The 24331-nt window shown below is 40.5% G+C and overlaps 1 protein-coding gene across 8 annotated transcripts in view; it reads right to left on the bottom strand.

Moving 5' to 3' along the window:
• The window catches only part of MAPK10 (mitogen-activated protein kinase 10), a 328578-nt gene that overhangs the window by 38889 nt on the left and 265358 nt on the right, over window positions 1–24331 (bottom strand). For 6 of the 8 annotated variants that reach the window (XM_082263018.1, XM_082263013.1, XM_082263011.1 and 3 more), the window contains 2 exons: window positions 24147–24312; window positions 21064–21135 (listed from right to left, as the gene is read on the bottom strand). In XM_082263018.1, coding sequence (XP_082119144.1) covers window positions 21064–21135; window positions 24147–24312 — 238 coding nt within the window. Of the gene's footprint in view, window positions 1–9848; window positions 9921–21063; window positions 21136–24146; window positions 24313–24331 lie in introns of all 8 variants that reach the window. The other 2 variants (XM_082263012.1, XM_082263015.1) reach the window with 1 other exon arrangement.

Raw genomic sequence — 24331 nt, 5'->3', positions numbered from 1 at the left:
TTAATGAAAAATGTCCGGATTTTATTTTGTTTCTCCACTCTGAGTACGTTCCCCACATTCTGTACTACCTCCCATCTATGCACTCCTCTCTGGGGTTCCCTCTATCAGAAGTACACTATATTACCAAAAGTATTGGGACACCTGCCTTCACACACACACACGTGAACTTTAATGGCATCCCAGTCTTAGTCTGTAGGGTTCAATATTGAGTTGGTCCACCCTTTGCAGCTATAACAGCTTTAGCTCTTCTTGCGGTCCACAAGGTTTAGGAGTGTCTATGGGAATGTTTGACCATTCTTCCAGAAGTGCATTTGTGAGGTGAGGCCCTGATGTTGGTTGATGAAGTCCTGGCTTGCAGTCTACGCTCTAATTCATCCCAAAGGTGTTCTTTTGGGTTGAGGTCAGGACTCTGTGCAGGCCAGTCAAGTTCCACCACCCCGAACTCGCTCATCCATGTCTTTATGGACCTTGCTTTGTGCACTGGTGCGCAATCATGTTGGAACAGGAAGGGCCAACCTCAAACTGTTCCCACAAAGTTGGGAACATGGAACTGCCCAAAATGTCTTGGTATGCTAATGTGCTTAGGAGTTCCCTTCACTGGAATTAGGGGCCAAGCCCAACCCCTAAAAAACACCCCACACCATAATTCTCCCTCTATCAAATGATTTGGACCAGTGCAAAAAGCAAGGTCCATAAAGCGAGTTTGGGGTGGAGGAACTTGACTGGCCTACACAGAGTCCTGACCTCAACCTGATAGAACACCTTTGGGATGAATTAGAGGGCAGACTGCGAGCCAGGCCTTCTCTTCAACATCAGTTGAAGAGACAAGGACTCACTGCTCAAGGTGGTGTAATCGCCTGATGACTCACACAGGTGCATGCCCCGGCTCGCCTCCGTGGAAACTTGATAAAGGAAAAAGAATTGGCAGCCCTCCAGGTTGAGTCAAAATCCAGATTTATTGACTGGACTTAATCATTATGATTAAGCACACAGTCAGTGTGTGAAACGCGTCTACCTTGTCACGATTGTCATAATTTGGATGTCCAGTTAATAAATCTGGATTTTGACTCAACCTGGAGTACTGCCAATTCCTTTTCCTTTATCTTCAACATCAGTGCCTGACCTCACAAATGCGCTCCCTGGAAGAATGGTCAAACATCCAAAGCCTTCCCAGAAGAGTTGAAGCTGTAATAGCTGCAAAGGGTGGGCCAGCTTAATATTGAACCCTATGGACTAAGACTGGGATGCCATTAAAGTTCATGTGCATTTAAAGGTAGGCGACCCAATACTTTTGGTAATATAGTGTATTTCTCTTGCATCTCAAGATATGCTTCCCCTCCCCCACTCTTCATACTCTTCCTGCAGGTATTTAAGATTATCTTCTCATTGGTCAGCTGCTGTGAAATTATCAGACTATCTTGTGAACATTTTAAGTCTGCAATCCCAGCCCTTTGGCTTGTACCATAGTGATTTTGTTTATAATTTATTTTCTGCTCCTTGTCTTACATACCCTTGCTATAGTTTGTGTGGTGCTGTTCTTCTCTTTTGCTCCCAGCCTCATCAATTATATGGATTACAGGTGTATTTCACCCCTACATGACAGCACTTGGGACTTTTGACAGACCTCCCGTGCACCAAGTGCTGCACTATGGCATGGAGGGGGGTGTGTTATATGTTCCATTAAAAGTTCCAAGGTTTTGACTGTGCTGCTGTGGGGATCAGAGCATGAAATAACCAGTGTTAATGGAGGCTGACTTCTATCAATTGATTGTGTGCAAGCAAAAATACTGCAGCCCTAAAGAAACCCATTGCCCACTGCTCCATGTGCCAACATGAAAGAAATCCAGTGACTCCAAAGCTGCAGGGTGCCAATGTCCAGCGGGCAAACGAACTATGGAAAAGATAGGGAGCCGCGCTTCAGCAATCAGCCCAGTTTTATTGTGGGAAAGGTTGGCTTCAGCTTCTCTCCTACCAAGCCACATCCCTCTAACATGTTTAGCCCTCCTACAAGCTTAATTGTAGAGGGTGAATTACGTTAGAGAGGCATGGCTTGGGAGGAGGCAAGCTGAAACCAACCTTTCACACATCAGGACTACGTGGACTTCTGGAGAGCAGCTCCCTATCTTTTTCACAAGCAAAAACACAGTTTTTTTTCCCTGTGAATTTTCACTGCATTTGCTATTCTGTAGAGAAATTCCCTTGCAAAGTGCAAATTCCTTTGCAAGGTAAACAGCCTATTTGCCTGTAGTAAATCAAGCCCACTGTCGCTCTATACAACTATACACACTCAATGTTGTGAAAACAAAAAAAGAAACTAAAGGCAGCGATAGACGGTTCTAATCTCGCCCAGTTCAGCACTGACCATCTGAGATTTGTACCATGTATGTATCGATCCATCAGCTTGGGTACAACCAGCCTGTAGGGCGTTTCATGTGATTTTTGCCAGCTGCTATAGCTGCTAGCAATGATCACTGTGTGTTCTCCCAGCTGGGACAGTCCCTACCCCCCCCCCCTCCATACCGGGAGCATTTCCCCCTTCAACACTGTCTGTGTTTATGGGAGAATCAAATGGTTTTCATTCCTGTAGCCCATAGTTGCAGGAAAGAAAATCCCTCCATTTATGGCCAGCTTAAGAGTTTATTTTTCTTTTTTTTTTATCAATCTGTGCCTTCATTTCTAAGCATTCAGTGGTGGAACCTCTAACAGTGGGGGAGCTAGACTTTTAAAACAGAGGTGGCAAAGGGGTGGCAAGGTATTATTTTGGGGGGTCAATATATATACATGCATGTGTGTATATATATATATATATATATATACACATATATACATATACACACACTTTTATAAATAAATGTAAACAAACATTCTAAACGGTATTAAAACATTTTTAATTAAATAAACAATTATCAAAGTAAACATTATTCTTTTAGGCTCGGTTCACACTGATGCGATGCGGGAAGGCTGCGAATTCGCAGCCTGTTCCCGCATCGCACACGCACCCCCGGCAGTTCACACTGCCATATGCGATCCGCTGGGGGTGTCAATGTAATCTTAACGACACCCCCAGTTTGATCGCATATCGCAGTGCGATCGTGCAGTTCGCACAGGATCGGATCGCACAAGTGTGAACCGCTGTGCGATCCGATCCTGATGCGGCAGCAAAAATGCCTCCTGTGCGTGTTTGCTGCGGGTGCGATGCGAATTTAGCCATACAAACTGTATGGCTAAACTCGCACCGCACAGCTGATCGCATGTCATGTCGGAGCAGTGCGCTCCGACATGACATGCGAACCCCGCACACGCAGTAGTGTGAACCGGGGCTCAAGGCCGCACACCGATAAAAGGGGATCTATGGGGACTCTGCTCTAAAGGGGGATCTATGGCATAGATCCCCCTTAGAGAAGGATCCCCATATATCCCCCTTTAGAGCAGGCTAGGGCAGGTCCCCCATAGATCCTCCTTTACAGCAGGCCAGGGTGAGGTGAGGTCCCCTATATAGATCCCCCCTTACAGCAAGCCAGGGTCCTCCCCCAGACAGTCCCTCTCAGTCTCTGCACCGACAGGATTGGGTTTGGGAGCTGAGTAGCCAGGGGCAGAGAGCAGCAGACACAGCAGCGGCGGCCATGGCAGAAGCACTGCACGAGGGTGATTAGGGTGTGCCTAGGCACACCCGGCACACCCCGTGCGCATGCCTATGAGTAGGGCTGCACAATATTGCCCCCCATCAATGTAGTGACCAGCATGCCCCCCCATCAATTGACAATGTAGTAACCAGCGTACCAACCCATCAATGTAGTGACCAGCGTACCAACCAATCAATGTAGGGACCAGCATACCAACCCATCAATGTAGTGACCAGCGTACCAAGCCATCAATGTAGTGACCAGCGTACCAAGCCATCAATGTAGTGACCAGCATCCCAACCCATCAATGTAGTGACCAGCGTACCAAGCCATCAATGTAGTGACCAGCGTACCAACCCATCAATGTAGTGACCAGCGTACCAACCCATCAATGTAGTGACCAGCGTACCAACCCATCAATGTAGTGACCAGCATGCCGTGTCCCCTTCAATCATGCAGAGACGAGAGAGACTTACCTAAGGTTACAGGTAGAAGAAGTGAACAAGAGGGCGCCTGTGCAGCTAGTTCTCTGTGACTGAGCGCGGTGAGCAGCAGCGGCGCTGTGAGTCGCTGCACAGCTGACCAATCACGCGTGCCTGCACACCTGATTGGTTCGCTGTGCCGCTACTCATGGTGAGTAGCGGCACAGCGAACCAATCAGGTGTGCAGGCACGCGTGATTGGTTAGCTGTACAGCGACTCACGGCGCCGCTGCTGCTCACAGCGCTCAGTCACAGTCACAGAGAAATTGCTGCACAGGCGCCCTCTCGTTCAGCTAATGTAACGTTATGAGCATAAGCGAACGGGGTGGCAACAGGGGTGGCAAGGATTTCGTCTGGGGTGGCAATTGCCACCCCAGCTAGCCCTCTGGCTCCGCCACTGACCTCTAACACTATCTGAACATGTAAAAGACTTTCTCAGCCTGTTAACCTTAAGCTTTTCCCCCTATGCACTGATATCACCTAAAGTTCATTTGCTCAGCCTGACCTATCCACTGGAAAGATACACAAACAAGTTGTTTGGTGTGAGCAGATGCAACTGCCCATTAAGGGCCGTATACATTTTTGGAAAATCAGACGGCATCGGTGGGTTTCTATTGACATTTGGTCCGTGTGTATGGTAGCAAGTCTGACAGAAGCTGGTCGTGCAGCTGGCTTCTGTCAAAGGGGCATGACCAAAAAAGGTCTGCTTTTGGCCGAGAGCACTGGTGTGTTCTGCCGGGGGGAGCCGCCTTCCCCCCCGTCAGAACACAATAGCTCAGCGGGGGAGATCACTGTACTAATATTGCACAGTTCTCCTCAAGCTCTTTAGTTTCTTATCATTCAGCCTGCTGGGTTGAACGAAAAAAAAAAAAATTATAGTGTGTACCAGGCTTTAGTCACAACAATAGACAAACACAAGGTGCTTAAAGCGGAGCTCCACCCAAAAGGGAAAGCTCTGAGGTCCCAGAAAACGGCGGGAAATTTCAGAAAGTGCAGCACGACTCACACATGTGCAGTAGAAAATAGCTTCACTTCCTGTTTCCCAAATGCCAGCGCCTGCACCCGAAGCCAACTGATGAATCGTCTAGGGGTGCCAACAAAGCGGGATCCCTGGACAGGTAATTGTCCTTATATTAGAAGTCAGCAGCTACAGTATTTTTCTTCAAACCAACACTTTACTCTCCTGTGCTAGGAGGTGGGCCTCACACACAGAGGCTCCCAGGGTTTAGGTGCTAGTCATCCGGGATCGCGCTTGTCTTGCTGCCCTCTCAAGACTGGGGACTAGGGATGATCAAACTTTTGAAAAGTTTGGTTCGACCAGAACACCCGAATTTCCCAGAAGTTCGGTTCGAATTCCCGAACCCCATTGAAATCAATGGGACCCGAACTTTGGGATTCAAAAAACACAATTTTGAAGCCCTAAAACCTAATAAATGCCCCTAAAAAATGTCTAGAGTTCTGGGTCATGCCCCAGGGACTATGAATCAGGCAAAAAATGTTCTTAAAAATTGTCGTTTTTGATAGAGAGCCAATTATTGGAAAAAAAAAAATTCTTTGGATTTAGTGTCTGGGGGGTCTAAAAAGTGTACCTGTGAAGTTTCAGCTCTGTAGCATGTCCAGAACCGCACCTTTCTTTTGCTCCTAATAAAGCAGATGTGTGTGACGCCTTTTGCAGTGGACTTAACGCTTACAACAAGAACAGGCGTTAACTTGTCACTGAGGCTTTAAGTCCACTGCAAAAGGCTTTGCTACTCTGCGTCACACACATCTGCTTTATTTAGCGACAACTTTGGGTCGCATAGCAGTGTGCATCTTGCAGTTGATTTTCACATCACACAGTTGATAAAGCCTCAGTGACAACTATACATAAATTAAAATTCATCACACAAAAAAACAGATTATTTTTCTTAGAATTTCAGTAGCGCAGGGATGGTGTTCCCCTCCTTCATAAAGTGCAAATAAATAAAGTGCATAAATTGCATAAATAATCCAAAACATCCAACTAAGCAAGAACAGTCCTTCAAAAGTCTTTGTTTATGTAGTGCCAGAGCAATACACAGTGCCTTTAATGCAGGGTCATTGGTGTCAGTTATAAGAATCGCCATACAATGTCACCACCACCAGCTCTGGCACTACATAAACAAAGACTTTTGAAGGACTCTGTTCTTGCTTAGTTGGATGTTTTTGATTATTTATGCAATTTATGTACTTTATTTATTTGCACTTTATGAAAGGTTGGTATCACCATCACTGCGCTACTGAAATTCTAAGAAAAATAATCTGTTTTTTTGTGATGAATTTTAATTTATGTATAGTTGTCACTGAGGCTTCATCAACTGTGCAATGTGAAAATCACCTGCAAGACGCACACTGCTATGCGACCCAAAGTTGTCGCTAAATAAAGCAGATGTGTGTGACGCAGAGTAGCAAAGCCTTTTGCAGTGGACTTACGCTTACAACAAGAACAGCCGTTAAGTTGTCACTGAGGCTTTGGCAACTCTGCGTGGTGAAATTCACCTGCAAAATGCACACTGCTATGCGACCCAAAGTTGTAGCTAAATACAGCAGATGTGTGTATCGCTGAAATGTATTTTGCACAATAGCTGACTAGCAAGCACGTATACCTGCTGTAGAGATATCAGCAGTGCAACATGCACACTAGACGGAACCCTGACACTTAAAAGTATCCCTACAAAAACTAGATTATTGAATCTAACTATAGTGGTATATAGTACCCTAACTACACTGCATATCCCTTTCCTCACACTAAAAGAACAGCTCCATACAGCAGAAGATAATTTCTAACTGACACTGTCCCTTTAAATTTTTTTTTTTTCTAACTCAAACAGCACAATCGCTGTATTTCAGACTACACTGACAATCTTTCTGTAAGCTGACTGCTCTTCTGCTGATATGGAGCTTTACAAGCAATCGGCTATGCAGGAACATTGTTTAACCACTTAAGCCCCGGCGGATTTGGCTGCTAAAAGACCAGGGGTTTTTTTGCGATTTTTTACTGCGTGACTTTAACGGACAATTGCGCGGTCGTGCGACAGTGTACCTAAACAAATTTGACGTCCTTTTTTTCCCACAAACAGAGCTTTTTTTTGGTGGTATTTTATCACATGTGCGATTTTTTGATCATGCGCTATAAACAAAAAAGAGCGTCAATTTTGCAAAAATAACAATATTTTTCACATTTTTTTATATGAAATTCCTCCCCAAAAAAATGTAAAAATCAAAATTTTTTAACATTTTTGGCCAATTTGTTTTATGCTATATATGTTTGGTAAAAAAAATCACAAAAAGCGTATTTTGATTGGTTTGCGCAAAAGTTATCGCGTTTACTAACAAAGGGAAAGATTTTTGTCATTTTTTTTTAACGCGTAATGGCGGCGATCTGCGATTTTTTTTCGGTACTGCGACATTGCGACGGACAGATCGGACCCTTGACTGACATTTTTGACACTTTTGGGGTTACCACTGACATTACTGCAGTAATCAGTGCTATACATATGCACTGTTACTGCAAAAATGACACTGGCAGGGAAGGGGTTAACTGTATTGGAGAGGGAGGGGTTAAGTGTGTCCTAGGGGCGTGATTCTAACTGTATAGGGACATGGCTATTGGTGTAAAAACAAAGATCAACGGTCCTACATAGTAGAACCGTCTGATCTTCATTTTTACACCAGGGAGAATGACGGGCGGCTTGTTTACATAAGCCGATCCGCCTTTCTCCCTTCACCGGAGCGATCGTAGTGTGACCGGCGGACATCGGGTCTGCCGGTCACATGCACTGACTTGTCAGTGAACGAGCCGCGGCGGGCACGCGCCCGCCCGCAATTGGCTCTCAAGTCAGTGACAGGCGAGTGACGTACCCATACGTCACTCTGCCTGGCCGGGGCTGACCGCCGCAGTATATAGTCGTGCGGCGGTCGGCAACCGGCTAACACAGCAGGAGAAACACAAATGCTTCCACTCTCTTCCAAAGCCTCTGTATTACAGTGCTAGAGGTTAGGCAGGGCTATGTTATATACTGGGGGCGTATTCACTCCTGATTAGGGATGATCGAACTTTTGAAAAGTTTGGTTCGGCCAGAACACCCGAACGTCCTGAAAGTTTGGGTCCGGATTCCAGAACCCCATTGAAATCAATGGGACCCAAACTTCGGTAATCATAAAACACCATTTTGAAGCCCTAAAACCCAATAAATGCCCCTAAAACGTGCCTAGGGTTCTGGGTCATGCCCCAGGGACTATTAATCACACAAAAAAAGTTCTTAAAAATTGTCGTTTTTGATAGAGAGCCAATTATTGAAAAAATTATTGAAAAAAAAATGAGATTTCTTTGGATTTAGTGTCTGGTGGGTCTAAAAGGTGTACCTGTGAAGTTTCAGCTCTGTAGCATGTCCAGAAACAGAAAAAAAGATCATTTTTCTTAGAATTTTTTGTAGCACAGGGATGGGGTTCCGCTCCTTTCACACCTGGGCGTTTTTGTTGCAGGCGTTTATTGGGAATTTTTTGGGCGTCTTTGGAGGCAGGCATGACATCTGAACTTCTGTATAGGGGTATATATACACACACACATACACATATAAATATATATATATATATATACACATATATAGGTGTGAAAGGAGCGGAACCCCATCCCTGCGCTACTGAAATGATTTCAGTAGCACAGGGATGGTGTTCCACTCCTTTAACACCTATATGTGTGTATGTGTATATGTGTATATATATATATATATATATATATATATATATATATATATATATATGTGCATATGTACCCCTATACAGAAGTTCAGATGTTATGCCTGCCCCCAAAGACGCCCAAAAAATGCCCAATAAACGCCTGCAACAAAAACGCCCAGGTGTGAAAGGAGCGGAACCCCATCCCCGCGCTACTAAAAATTCTAAGACAAATTATATTTTTTTCTGGTTCTGGGCCATCCTAAAAGGATGAAAAATATAGGGTTTTTTTTTTCTGAATTGTAGCTCTTTTTTTGTTATAGCTAAAAAATCGCACAGGTGATCAAATACCACCAAAAAAAAGTTCTATTTGTGGGAAAAAAGGACATCAATTTTATTTGGGTACAGCATCACACGACCGCGCAATAGTCTGTTAAATTAACGCAGTGCCAAATCGCAAAAAATTGCATGGTCATTAGGGGGAAAATACTTCTGGTCCAGAAGTGGTTAATCAATATATGAAGCTACAAGAAGATTCAAATGACTTGTTGATGTTACCTGAAGCATTGAATTAAATCTCATCAGCAGTACAAATGTTCTAAAGCTCTAAAGGTTACTTAATGACCAGAATTACCTTACTGCTGGTGGGGGATAGAGTACATCATGATCGGCTGCAAAAAAAACCTGGGAACGTACACATAACCCATGCTGCTTCATGGGAAGAGAAATGTTAACAACAAGAACATTTCTGTCCTGCAGGAATTGCGACTTTCTTAAGAGCTTCAAGGTAGAAAATGGGCATATAAACCCCTTTCTGATGTTCATTTTTTGCACTCATTATGAGAAGAGACTCTATCTTTAACATCACATAAAGTATCCATAGAACCACTAAAAGGACCTCTGCATTTATCAGACTCTCACAGATATGGAAAATAATACAAAGCAAAACAGACAAATTTAGTGTTCCCAAGGATTCTTCAGATCTGTTCTATTTACAGCACAAAGTGAGCAGCTGGCAGTCAGCGGTACATGGATTTCTGGAAGGATACGATCAGTGCCAGGAAACAACACAGCACCTTTAATCATTTCTCCCATGATGCAACCTACTGACCACATGTCAACTGAAAACAAATAAGAAATAATGAAATGAAGAATCAGGAACAAGGCCACAAAACAATGCACATGTATGAAAACAAACCAAGTGACAGCGGAATGGACTGATTTGTTACAGAACATTTTAAAGATATTTACCTATTTCTAAGCTATTTTAAATTTTTAAATTATAGTGCAATCATTTAAGATTTTTCTTATTAATTGGGTGCATATTGACCAAAGAAAGCTGATTTCAGGTGTGTTTGTGCTGGCATCTACAGTATTTGGCTATCTGCCCTAGGAAAAGTAAGAAATCGTGCCTTTTTCTTCTGGAGTAATAGGTGAAGGACTGTAGTTTCTAGGCTAGATGTTTGTCATCCACATTCTGAGTTTACATAGCAGAAACAATATGTAGTCCTATGTTAGGCAGCATAAATGTAAGCAGTAGTTTAGGTGACTAAGGCTGCCGATCCATTATACAATTTTCTTGTTCAATTTCTTCAACTATGTAGTACAAGGGCCTGCCTGATTGCATCCACATTGAAAGTGTTTAGGTTTGACCTCATATTATATAGATACATAGTAAAGCCTAGTACATACGCAACGATTTTCTGACAAAATTCTACTTCAGAAGTGATGTCATGTGTTGGTTTGCTTTCTTTGTGTTCTTTCTTCTCTGAGCATGCCCAGTCTTGCTCATAAGATTTTTCCCTGTCGAAATCTGTACTGACTGCACGAAAATTGGCTTGTGTTTTGACGGAGGACAAACATTTTATAGTCTGCACACCAGATTTTTTTCGGCCGAAAAGTCAGAGTCGGTTGTCGGAAGCATCGTACTAACGAGCCGAAAATCGTCAGATCGGTCGTTGGACGAAAATTCCCTGCCGAATTTCGACGCATGTGTATGAGGCTTTAGGCTGGTTGAAAAAAGACTAGTTCAACCAATAAAAAGGAGAATTAATGGTTTTGGTAAGTCTAAAGGAAAATTGTATAAGTAAATGGTATAATGCATGGCCAGCGTTAGTCACACATCTTCATCTCTCTATTAAAAATGCTGCAATACAAGCCCTACCCCGAATATAAGCTCTAGCTAAAATCCTTGTATAATCATGTAATCTGTGCTGTAAAAGTATTATATAATGTCCAGTGTGTGTCTGTAAGTAACATAATTGTAGAAAATACCTTATTTACAGCGCCGCTGGGCACTCATGTGACCCGCCAGAGCTCCCCTCCATCTCCCGGCTGTATGTAACATGATAATACCTTATATACAGCGCCGCTGGGTGCTCGTGTGACCCGCCAGAGCTCTCCTCCTCCTCCCGGCTGTATGTAACATGATAATACCTTATATACAGCACCGCTGGGCTCTCGTGTGACCCACCGGAGCTCTGCTCCTCCTCCCGACTGTATGTAACATGATAATACCTTATTTACAGCGCCGCTGGGCACCCATGTGACCCACCTGAGCTCTGCTCCTCCTCCAGGCTGTATGTAACATGATAATACCTTATATACAGCACCGCTGGGTGCTCGTGTGACCCGCCGGAGCTCTGCTCCTCCTCCCGGCTGTATGTAACATAATAATACCTTATATACAGAGCCGCTGGGCACTCATGTGACCCACCGGAGCTCTGCTCCTCCTCCCGGCTGTATGTAACATTATAATACCTTATTTACAGCGCCGCTGGGCACTCATGTGACCCACCTGAGCTCTGCTCCTCCTCCAGGCTGTATGTAACATGATAATACCTTATATACAGCGCCGCTGGGCACTCATGTGACCCACCTGAGCTCTGCTCCTCCTCCTGGCTTTATGTAACATGATACTACCTTATTTACAGTGCCGCTGGGTGCTCGTGTGACCCGCCAGAGCTCTCCTCCTCCTCCCGGCTGTATGTAACATGATAATACCTTATTTACAGCGCCGCTGGGTGGTCATGTGACTCGCCAGAGCTCTCCTCCTCTTTCCGGCTGTATGTAACATGATAATACCTTATTTACAGCGCCGCTGGGTGGTCATGTGACCCGCCAGAGCTCTCCTCCTCTTCCCGGCTGTATGTAACATGATAATACCTTATTTACAGCGACGCTGGGTGGTCATGTGACCTGCCGGAGCTCTCCTCCCAGGTGATGTCAATAGCCCCTCCCCCTGCAGTACTCAGAGCAGGGCTGACTTCAGCGGGGATCCCTGCTTCTCCCTCGGCAGTGCTCGGAGCGGGAAAGAAAAGCTCCGGCGGGTCATGTGAGCGCCCAGCAACACTGTAAATAAGGTATTTTCTATAAGATTACATAAAGACACACACTGGACATTATGTAATCCATTTACAGAGCAGATTAAATGATTTTACAAGGACTTTATCTAGAATTTATTTTGGAGATTACAGGGATGTTGACTCCTGAGCTGACAGGGAGGGAGAGGGGGAGAGAAGACAGGGGACAAATAAGACATCCCCCGAAAATAAGCCCTAATGCATTTTTTGTACCTAAATGTAATATAAGCCCGGGGTCATTTTCGGGGAAACACGGTAGTAGCGTTTAGTTAAATGTGATTCGCAGTGCTCTACATGCGTGCCATTGTTTACTATACATTCCTTTTTGGTGAACTTTGATTGACTCCTAAAGTTGAAAATCCAGTTATCCAGAAATATGTGTTTTAAATGACATTTACATGTTTTATCCATGGTCATTCTATATTCTGTAGCTGCTTGCAGTGACAAATTCATTAAGCAGTTTATTTTTAAACATGTTAGTTTAGTAAGCTGCCAGATATAATTACATTTGCAGTATTGTTCCTATTGACTTATCAGATCCTATATAAATTTGAGCTAGAAAAGCTGAGAAAGTTCACAGCCGTGAGCATAATGGTAATGGCTAATGATTCATCATGCTGCGTCTACAAGGCTCAGAAAGATGTTGTGTTCAGAATGCAATTTCCATTCATTTCCGTTAATACTGAATTTGGCTACATATGTTATGATTTTTATGATAACTGAATAGAAATGAATGTTTGCTGAGCTGCTCCTTCTCTGTATGTGTGGGTTTAAGGCATGCTGATAATTCATAAACCTTTGCAACTGGTAAGTTTACATTTACAGTAGTTATTGCAGTGAAAATTCAATTTGGTTTGTATGACTTAATGCACCTTATATATTAGGGTTGATTTTTGTGTTCATTTTGATTGATTTTTGATTAAAAAAACAGGATTTTTTTTTCTAGCATGATTGTGTATTCAAAGTGGCAACATTGTCACTTTATGCACCAGCTTTCACTTTGCAAAGTGGGCACCCACTTTGCTAGGTACAATATCCCTTTTGTAGTCATTTAGCAAATCAACCAACGCACGCCTAACTGAAGGCTGTGAATTTTGTAGTATGAAAATGATTTCTGAGGTGTCACATAGTAGTGCTACAGTCAGGGTTGATGCAAGGATTTTTGTCCACACAGGCAAAAGTGCATTTTGCTGCCCAACACCCCCCCCCCCCCCCACACACACACACACACGTCTTCTCGCCACCCCCCTCCCCCATATGCATACCTCCCAACTTTAGAACTTGACAACGAGGGACAAGTGACCAGCGGGACGCTATAGATGTAGATCGCTAAGTGGATGTGGCCAAACTATTACCAGACTATAAACATAGTAACTGTGCCCCCCCATCACTTTTCTCCCCCTATCACTGTGTCCCCCATCACTGTATCCCAATCACTGTGTGCCCCATTATTATGCTTCTCCTGCCACTGTGTCCCCCCTCACTGTGTCTCCCATCACTGTGCTCCTCCTGCCACTGTGTCCCCCATAATTGTGTCCCCAATCACTTTGTCCTCATCACTGTGTCTCCAATCTTTGTATCCCCCATCACTGTGCTTCTCCTGCTACTGTGTCCCACTCCCCCATCACTGTATTATTATGTCAGGAGCTGCCAGGAGCTAGGAAGCTGGAGCCTGAATCGGAGGGCAGAGTTTGTAGGCTGAGTAGCTCTGCACAGCCGTGGTTTCCTCTTACTGTGCCAGGAAGCTAAAGCTAGAGCTGGAAGGGGGGAGTTGGTAGGCAGAGCAGCTCTGCACAGAGTGTTTCCTCTTGCTGTGCTCGCCTACACAGCACCTACACAGCATGTCATCAGTTGCTTAGGACACAGATGGTCTTAGCAACTAATGACTGCAACAGAAGAAAGGTGTTTTAAAAATACAAATCCCCAGCAAATAGGATTAGGATTTGGATTGCAACAGCCCCCATATCCTGGTGCCCTAAGGTGGTTGCCTAATGCTAGCACCTGCCCTGGCTACAATTACCTTCTGAATGTCTCTGACTGAACATGAAATGGCTTATCACACTTATTCTGCATCATTGTATATCTATGGGATATTGATATATTTGTTCACTATGTGAACATCTTAAAGGCTATATATATGGGCTGAGGTTTTCATCTGGTATAGGTTAATTTGTATAAGGTGGATTGATAACTGAGTATTAGGTACAACTTACTGAAAAAAATGATAATGTAATTATGAAATATGTAAAGTATCTTCACCTGTACAGTAAAGGATATTTGTCATGTACATAACTTACTTTTAAATTATCATAAAACTTTTCTAGGAGGCCTACTGTTCTGTGCTTGTGGCAGTTTTGACAAAAAGTGACACCAAAATAGTGTTTGGTGTCACCTTTAGATTATAGTTTTAATGCTTGAATTAGATGAGCAGAAAGCAGCTGTGTCTCCCCAATTGGACTGTTATTTTTAATATTATTAGTTCTGATGAGAACCTGTGAATTTGGTACTGTCATCCATGACTCCTGTAATTTATGGTTCATAGATTTGAAAGACCCAGAGGCAAAAGCCTTGATGCACAAGTAAGAATGCTTTAGGGCTTTTGTACACCAATTGTAAGACCTGCGGTACCTATTAATGTGAATCCCACCCCAATGCATGTTCTGAACACACCTGTTTTCCAGGTTCATAATGGGGCACTGTGATATAAAAATACTGCAGGTCCAATTTTAGGCTTGTGGTGGTGCATTAGGCAACCTATTCAAAAGAATGGGCTGTCTTTTTACAGTGTACATAACATGTAATTAATGCAAATTACCACTTATGCATTTTTTAAACACAAACTGTATTGATTTTTTAATTAAGTTATACTTACTTTCTTTACATTTCCTCCTGATATCCCTGGTATTCAAAATTGTATTTTTTTTTTTTTATAACTATGCTTAAGGCGAAGGTTTAGCTAAAAAAGAAAAAAAAAAACGATATAGCTTTAGTGAGCTAACATACCTGTAAAGTACATGTTCCATGTACTAGAAATCTTTGGTGCAGGGATTCCCCGTCCTCTTCTTGTTACTAAACTTCTGGGGCTTTAGTGGTTAAAAGCTTTGGGTCTTCTGTGATGCTTCTATGAAAAAGAACCCAAAGAGGACTCCCCTCCCCGCACTCCTCTTTCCCCTACCTGTAACTCTATCTGTGAATGAGGAAAAAAATTCTGTTACTCATCAGACTCTCCCCATTCACAGATTGTGTTATAAGCATTAAAAGCAATGAAAGAATATTTCTCAATGGCGGAAGGGCCGGTTCTTCATCAAAAACTTTTTCTCAGCAGCTTCACAGAAGACCAAAAGCTATTAAACCTTTCAGCTCCAGCAGTTGAGCAGAAGGAAGAGGACAGGGCATGCCTGCATAGAAGATTTCTACAGCATACAGCTGCCTACACAGCATAACTCATCCTTCATCAAAAAGGAGTTAGCTCACAAAAGCTATGGAGAATTCTTTGTTTCATGGCTAAACTTCAGCTTTAATTTGGTACGTAATGTAGGCTTCTAAGGCTTGAAATGCTGCATTTATGAAAGACCAGCAACCACTCTCCCGAAAAACTCCTTTCTTTTTTTTACTGTGCATACTTTCTGGCAGATGAGCACAGTATGGTGGGTGCAGATAAGTTCATATTAGATAAGTATGCAAACTATCTTAGCATAGGAACAATTTTGCATTTCTCGGTGCACACAAATTTTTAGAAATCAGGGGGAAATTTGCACACAAGCTAAATCATTTGTTTTTTTATATGCGAAAGTTTAAACTTTTGTTTTAAAGAATAAGGCTAAAACAAAAGCTCAGCAAAAAGCTGAAGTTGCTGTTTATGGTAGCCACTGAGAATATGTGTTTAATATTTCTATAAAACCAAAATGTCAGCCAATTGGTTGCTTCAAGTTCCTGATCATTTTCCTTTTTTTACACTTTAAGTGCACCAGATGTAATTTGCCAGCCTCTTTGTTTAAATAAAAATGGGCTTTCCAGCTCTCTCTCACTTGAGGTTCTAATAATGTTAATATGATGTAAAAATTTTTAGCACATATATGGTTAACTTTAATAAGTCGACTTAATATAAGGGCAATGCTATCTTTTTATCAAACTATGTTATTAATCTTTTTTTCCTCTCCTGAAATACAATTTCAACCACAACTGAATTTTTTCCTAATGAAAATGGTTCTTTTTATTTATAATACAGTATATATATATATATATATATATATATATATATATTATCACAGCAGCAGCAGCAATGTTCCATTCACTGAGCACAGTTTAACTAATGAAGTCCTGAATATTAATTTACCATAGTAGTAGATGAGTGCTGAGCACTTTACAACTTTGAATCAATATTCATAATCCATAATCTCCCGCAAGAGGCAGAAATGTTTAAATTTATGCATTGTTCAGGTTTAATTTTCTCAGTGTTATTCATATCATAAAAAGAGCATGAACATAATGTCTAATAATAAGAAAATTCAGGAGCATTGTGGAGGTACATAATTTCCAATGTTATGTTTTATACTATTAAATATGATCTAGTGGCTAGTTGAAGTTTAAGAGGTCAAATAAATGTTAGGCTGAACTTTAGAATATTATGAAAAGTAGTGTTTATAAAATAGAGATGAAAACACAATGGTTTCCCAAAATGATATTTCATCATTGTGAGGTCTGAAGCCAACCCCCACTACTTTTTTTTCACTTGGACACCAGCATCAACAACTCTCTTCTGAATTTCCTGATTCCCCTCACATTGACTCTATTGTGTGGCTCAAATTTAGGTCTAGTAATTGAACTATCTCCCAACATATGGCCTGAATAAGAGAATAAATGCCTACAGACTGAGCTTCTGGTAGCTTTCAGCAATTTCCAAGGCAAGGTTTTCCTGATTTATTCTTAGACATATACATGAGGATGGCGTGTTCTTCAAACTATTGGCCTCTATCCAAAACAAAATCATCAGTTACAATTAGATGTACATTTCAATCATCTAATCTAATCTAACGGACATAATGGGTGTGCAACTAATGAAGGAAAATAGTATATTTATATTGCCTATAGCAATCAATTACAATTCACATGTATTTTTTCAGAACAAGATGGATAGGAAAAGGAAGCATCATTCTGACTGCTATGTGCAAATTTAATCTTTCGTTTTAAACACATGGGGCACATGTTTCGAAAGCAAAGAAAAAAGAAGGTGTGACCTGTTATACAAATTTAGTCAGATTCCACCTGCAGATTATGAAAGCAGGCTTTCAAATCATACATAACGGCAAAAACACCATTTTTGTTCATTCAGATTTTAATCATGAGTCCCTTTGTCTACCTAACATATATTCTGAGACTTCACAACTTACATTGTCTTTAATTTTGTTAGCGTTTCCAAAGGAATTTATGACAACCTAATACCTGGTGTTACATGCTTTAAAGTTGAAAATGAATAAAAAAAAAAAAAAAATGAAATGTCTTGATGACTGTTAAATTATAGCATTTAAAGGAAAACAAGATGAGAGAAACGGCCTTACAATTTCACAGAGTGGAATTTAGAATCAAATGCAAACTAGAACACAAAGTTAAGCCAAGCTGCAAGCATCAATGTGAATAACAAAACATAGCTTAAGCAAAGCCATGAGACCTCCAAGATACCGCATTCCTTTTACTACTGTTAATGTGAATATGTTTTAATTATGCAATGGGAATTTGCAAAACAGTTATAAAAATAAAACCATACAATTAGGACCACCCAAAATAAAATAAGCAATGCTTCAACATAGATGTGTAATGATGGGCATATTTACATTATCTGTTATTTCTAAAAAACGTTGAGTTTTCATCCTCTAGGTAATTCGTTTCTATGACTTATACATACCTTCCAACCTAGCGCTCTTTGACTGTGACTATTACAGGTAACTAATGAAGCTAGAAGACTGTAGAATGATTGAGACTCTGAGAATGAACAGGAAATACAGTGGAAATGCTTTCTGCAACCTGCTGAAGAAGAAAATGTTAGATAGTAATACTATTCCGCTAGGACACACTCACTATACAAGAAGAAGTTCAGCCAAGCCACTCTCTTGTTGGGAGTCCCATAATTGTATTACTCAATAATCAGTGGATGCTATGGCAATGGCACAGCTTACAATGGTGCCATTGTACCAACCACGCCAAATACTGAGTCAATAGTTATACTATCGAAAAACAAAATCATGTGTGTCACATTTACTAACATCTAGATAGGTGTTAGAAAATGATGATAAAGGTGATAAACAAATAAGCCTGTTATTACGGCCTTGTGCTTAGCTTAGTCTATCAGCACATCGCATTTGCGGGAATTGCTGATTCAGTCTACTGCTTCCCCATAAAAGTGGCAGACCACATATACAGCAAATACACAATATTTACTCCTATGTAAAATTATAAATTGTTACATGAACAAGAGACGTATGAGACATATATGTCAGTGTTGATTAGTGCCAAGTTGATTGTTACTGGGACTGTACTGTCATATACCACTTAGTACATTATTTATAAAAATTCATAATGGGAAATGAGGATAGGAAACTGAAACTGTAGACATTCCATGAGACTGATGAAGATTGTTAAAGTGTTAAAGTGTTAATAACCTTTTTTTTTTTTTACCAATAATGGTTTTATGGTGTCAGTAAATACTATATACCGTAAGTACAAGTTACACCAATTAAAAGTGTTAAATAGTTTGTAGGGTTAGTATAAAAGGTGTTATACAGAAATGCTATCCTCTACCTAATTTTAAATGCAAAAGGCAAATAAAATGTGTATTCTGCTATCATTGTGCCACATAACTGAACTATTTTATGTTTACAACAGTAGTTATCAAAGAACTGTAGTATATGTTTAACTTTTTTTTTCAAGTGCAATGGAAAAATGGAAGGCCTGCTCAATACTCTTAATATATTTATAATTAAAGATTAAGCAAAAGTTACCCTGCAATATAAAGGAAAGCAAAAAACAGAGGTAAATGAAAGCCAGTTATTAAAATGTGTCAGGTACCTAGTGGCATCTTTCATTTATTGCCGAAGGTAGCAGCTGCTTGTCTCTTGAAAGAAGGAACTAGTAATGATTCTAAAGTGGGTATGTCAGTATGCACAATGCTGCAGCAATAAGCTCTGGCCCAAAATTAACAATAAGAGCCCTGGTTGTTCCAGGTTATGGCTGCGCTCCAAAAGTAATGTGTATGCACAGCCATGGAAAACTTTACAAAATCAGTTTTTATAATACTTAATATAGCACAAATTGTCTGCTGAAATAATGAAAGAACCTTGAGGGATGAGTGGGGGCAATAGAATGAGCATAAACAAACTCGTGTGCTATAACCATGATATTCTACAGTGCTTTGATTCTGGAGCACTGGGACTACTGCAGTGGCAACCATGCATTGGAGCATTCACATCAGCAAAGTCATCAGTAAAAGCAAATTAATACTTTTCTGGCATCGGCACATCGGCAGACTCTTACAGGCCAATGCTGACCCATGTGAGCCAGAACCACAGTATTGTGGAATCACATTGTTATGGTGAGCAGATTTATTGTAAAACCCCTACCTAGCCTCCCAAGTGTATCCCTAATGGTTTAAGTTTACGACTGGTATTTATATTTATGCCGCAAGACTAAAATTACATAATCAATGCCCCACTGGTTATCAAGTTACTACATAAAATTGACATAAATAAAGCATCTTATGCAAAACTACATTAAAGTTCACCTTGTTAATAATACATCAAATCTATGATCTGCCAATAATGCGTTGGGCGGGAGAAAAGTCTTTGCTCCTGATGCAAAAAGAAGAAAAATATTTCACCCTCTTCTTTAAATTTTGGAATATTACTGCAGACCTATGATGCATACCTGACTCTCATCACAGTGCTGCAGTCATGCTTATGGTGGCAGCTCTGTAACCAGTATAGCATGCTCCAGTCCCATTATAGAAAGTAGAAAGGAATGGAATATCATCATTCATCAATTTCTTAAGGGTAATTTTATATATATATATATATATATATATATATATATATCCATGTCTGTACATACATATTATTAATATGCTTACCTTCCACTAGATGTAAGCCTCATTAAAGAGTTTCTATTCCTAAGTGCTATTTTTTTTGTAGTCGGCCAGTAAACCATTGAAATCAATCAGAATTCAGATCTCTACAAAATAAATTCTGATAGGTTGCCATTTGTTACTGCACTATTTGCATGTATTTCTTAATTTAAGAAGGTCCTTAATGCACTCATGGCTGCTGGCCTTTCTAATGTCAGTTCTGATTTGTTATAAAAAATGCTTGGGAACCTAAGTCCCCAGCTGAGGAGATTTTTTTTTTCCAGTCCTAAGCTGAAAAAAGTGTAAATTGGAAAATTGTTTTCATGTCTGGACAAACTGATATTTTATTTTATAGTTTAGTTAGAATTTTCCACAAATCTAATTTGAATTTCACTAAGGGACATTCTTTAGCTAGGAAAAATACTATAAGGAATGAGCAGTTTCAACCTTTATATTTTGTCTTCAATAGTTTCATGCAACATCTTCTAGTGAAGGTTTTAACTATGATGGATATAAAAAGCAAAAACCTTAACAGAGTTATATTTAGGTGTTTAGGTTCCAGATTATATTAGATCTAAAATCTGCATCTCAACTACCTCCATTGATGCACAATCCACATACTTCTAAGTATGTGTTGGCAAGCTAAAGGTCACTCTAATCATGAAATTATTATTCAGCAGAGTTAGTATATAGAGACAAAAAATATGGTGGTTAATTATCAGACAAGTAAGCTAGATAAGTTGGAAGGTATGTTTCTGTGAATTGAAGATCCGGAATTGACAAGGATACAGTCCCTTCCTGGAAAGAGGATCTTGTGGCGAACCATTTCTCCCATAATGCATCCCACAGACCAAATATCCACTAAAAGTGCAGAAACAAGGCCATTAAGACGTGGAAAGAGGAAAAAAGCAAGGTTAGCAAGGAAGGGAAATTCCTAAAGCATGGAGGGGAAGAAGCAGATTAAATGGCATAAAAAACATGTTATCCCCACCCCACAAAAATATTTGGGAATACTTATAAAAACTGGCTTTGTAAATGTGTTGAGAACCCACACCAGCCAATCAGAATTCCTTAAAATACTGCAAACAAAAGAGTGTTATTGATTGCTGTGGGCCTTAGAGCTATTACCCAATGTGCCATTTTTCATAAGCATTTCCTTCTTTTAATTAAAATAAACAGGCATATGATAGCAGCAAAATAGCAGCTTAAAGAAAACAATTCTGTTAACAAAATACCCCTTTTAGCAAACAGGTGAGCAGATTTTAAATGCCACCTTGCAATTGTACAGATGGGGATAAGTCAGAACTGAAGAAAATGAAAAGACTGAAGATGACAGTCAGAAAATAGGCAATAAAGTGCAGTAGAATGATGGATGTGAAAAGATCCTAATAAGGACATGTCATTGACCCATGTAATGAACGTGATTAGACTAAAATAAATATGATATGATGGAAGCGCGGGACAGCTTTATTTCAGTCATATCAAATGTTGGTAATATCTGCTTATTACAGAAAAAAGGAGAAACATAAATATAAGCAAAAAGTACTGCTGTCCTTGCAAACTAACCATTATGTATAAAATGCACATCATGCCTTTAAGGGATGTATTTATCAATGATTTGCTGGTGAAATTCAACCAGTGAAAAAAAAAGCTAAAGTAAGATTCAAAAGGATTAGACCAGCATTTTCAATTTCAGTACTCATCCCTTGTAATATATGAAATTTGCTGGGCAAATCTTGTTTGTTGAATCTTTCCAGGGAAGATCTTGATAGTACAGCCGCACTAGTTTTCACTAATCTCTGTGGCAATGTTTTGGGGGAATCTTGTTAAATAACATGGATGTCCTTTTGTACATTAGCTAATATGCTTTCCATGGCGGTGAACCTGTGCATATTCACAGTTTTAGCAGTTGCAAGATTTTTTATTTTTATTTAAGAAAAGCAGAACTAAACCCATCAATTTAACGGTTTCAAAAAACAAAACGTGTCATGAATGTAAAGGTCACATTGGTTATGCTCTCAATCAAACTCCCAAACCATCAAATGGCTGGTATCATAACTGATCACATGAGCAGCATCATGGCAGTTGAAGATCAAACAGAGGCCAAGATGGCTTTCTTGGCTGAAAACAATAGAAGAGTTTAGTTCTGCTTTAAATGCAGGCTGGTATGCCCATAGCTAGTGAGTGGTGAGTGTGAAGCCTCCTGTTATAACTAATACCAGTCCACATGTCTCTTGGCATTGGGGGCTGTTTTGAGGGGGTTTTCCCCTCAAAAAATGGGACCCCTCCAAAGCAGGGTGCTCACTAGCACCGGGCTGGTCTGTACACCTAGTGCCCAAGAGGGGGTGTGGACAAGATAAGTGGGGACTTGTGTTTCACCTACCTGTTCCCTTGATCCCTAATAAGTCCAAAGGTGTGCACAAGTAAGCAAAAGTTGTAAAAAAAAAAAGACACCACACACAAATAAAAACTTTTATTTTTTGGGTTGAATGTTAGGGAAATTTCTTGCCGATTCATTGATAAATGCACCCCTAAATTTTTTGAATAGTAAAAATAGAAATATTATATTAGGTCATAATGAATGCTCATAAAAAAGTAGCTAGCTAATTATAATAATTGTATTATTGAAACTTTGCTGTGGCCACAGTTAGTATAACTCATTTCTACAGGGTCTTCTAAAGAGTATTAAGTGTGCACATGTGCCATGGCCCAGTTAATTCCTAGGGATGGTCCGTACACCACTGTATAGCTGGAGAACGCTATGAATATGGACCATCCATATGGTCCATCCATAAAGTCCATAAGGAAGGAAAGATGCAACAGCACACGTGCACACTAGGAACAGGACCAAGCCTGGGATGCTTTTATTGTAAAGACTGTTTGGCACTGGGAATAGTTGCACAGAAAATAATCTAGGAGTGGAATGAAGGTAGCTGTTTCAGTGTGCTGGCTACATTGCAGTGTGTGGAGGTATATTTAAAAGACAATTTCACTCAAAGTGCAGTTGTCCTTTAGGAAGCCAACATGACTACATCAATCACTACATCAATCTGCTCTAACTGTGATCTCGATTTACATGTGCCAGATTTACCTTAAAGAAGGTGTCTAAGACCAACTTAGCTGTACCACAGTATGAATAAATAGCGTATTATGGAAGCCAGTATAATACTGGCTGGTTCTTTTAAAATGATAAAATAATAATAAATGACACTTAAAACAAAAAAACAGCAGGTGAGCCATGCTTGACATATAACTGTCATTATGACACCGCTCTACAAGGTGGCATACAGCAGAAAAGCTACTGCGCCATACTTAATTGTACATTCGGTGCTTAATCACATCCCATTTATGATAACACTCAGACGCTTATCACAGTCCTAGTCTGGTTTTCTCATTTACCTTAATCCTACATTATTTTTGCAATGTGCAGTATATAGTCAACACTATTTTTGTATAATATAGAAGCAATTAATAAAGTTGCCGTATACCCACTACACCTTTTATAGTAGAAGATTGTTAAAACCAAGGACTATATAAGGGAATGAACTAGTAACCAATCCATTTTTCTGAATAACAATGAAAGGTACTTGCTGATTTGTTACTTTAGATTACTGTACTGTACACATTCTTGACTACTTTATCAAATGTGCTGACATATAGCCACCCACCTCGCAACCTGATTATATAATATTTGTACTAACTCTTTTAGATTTACCATGTAGTGTAAGGGCCTGCCTACTGCATATTACAGGGACTAATAATTCTTCCAGAATCACTATGTTCTACTCGTATCCACTTAATATATCATGTGAAATCATTTTCTTTCAATCTTTTTTAGTTTACCAACAGACTGTGTCTAAGGCACAGCCTACCATTTTCCTTGTATCCCATTCCAAGAATGACCTCCGGTGCTCTGTAATAACGTGTTACTACATAGGGAGTCATCATGAAGCTAGTGCCAGCCGTCCTTGCCAATCCAAAATCGAGAATCTTCAACGTGCAATCTGATTTCACAACTATATTACTTGGTTTTAAATCCTGTTTGGGAAATAACAGT

Source organism: Pelophylax lessonae (assembly GCF_965119305.1).
Source record: "Pelophylax lessonae genome assembly, chromosome: 1".
Lineage (NCBI taxonomy): Eukaryota > Metazoa > Chordata > Amphibia > Anura > Ranidae > Pelophylax > Pelophylax lessonae.
The sequence above is the reverse complement of the archived record's forward strand: the minus strand, read 5'-3'. Positions and strand labels throughout refer to the sequence as shown.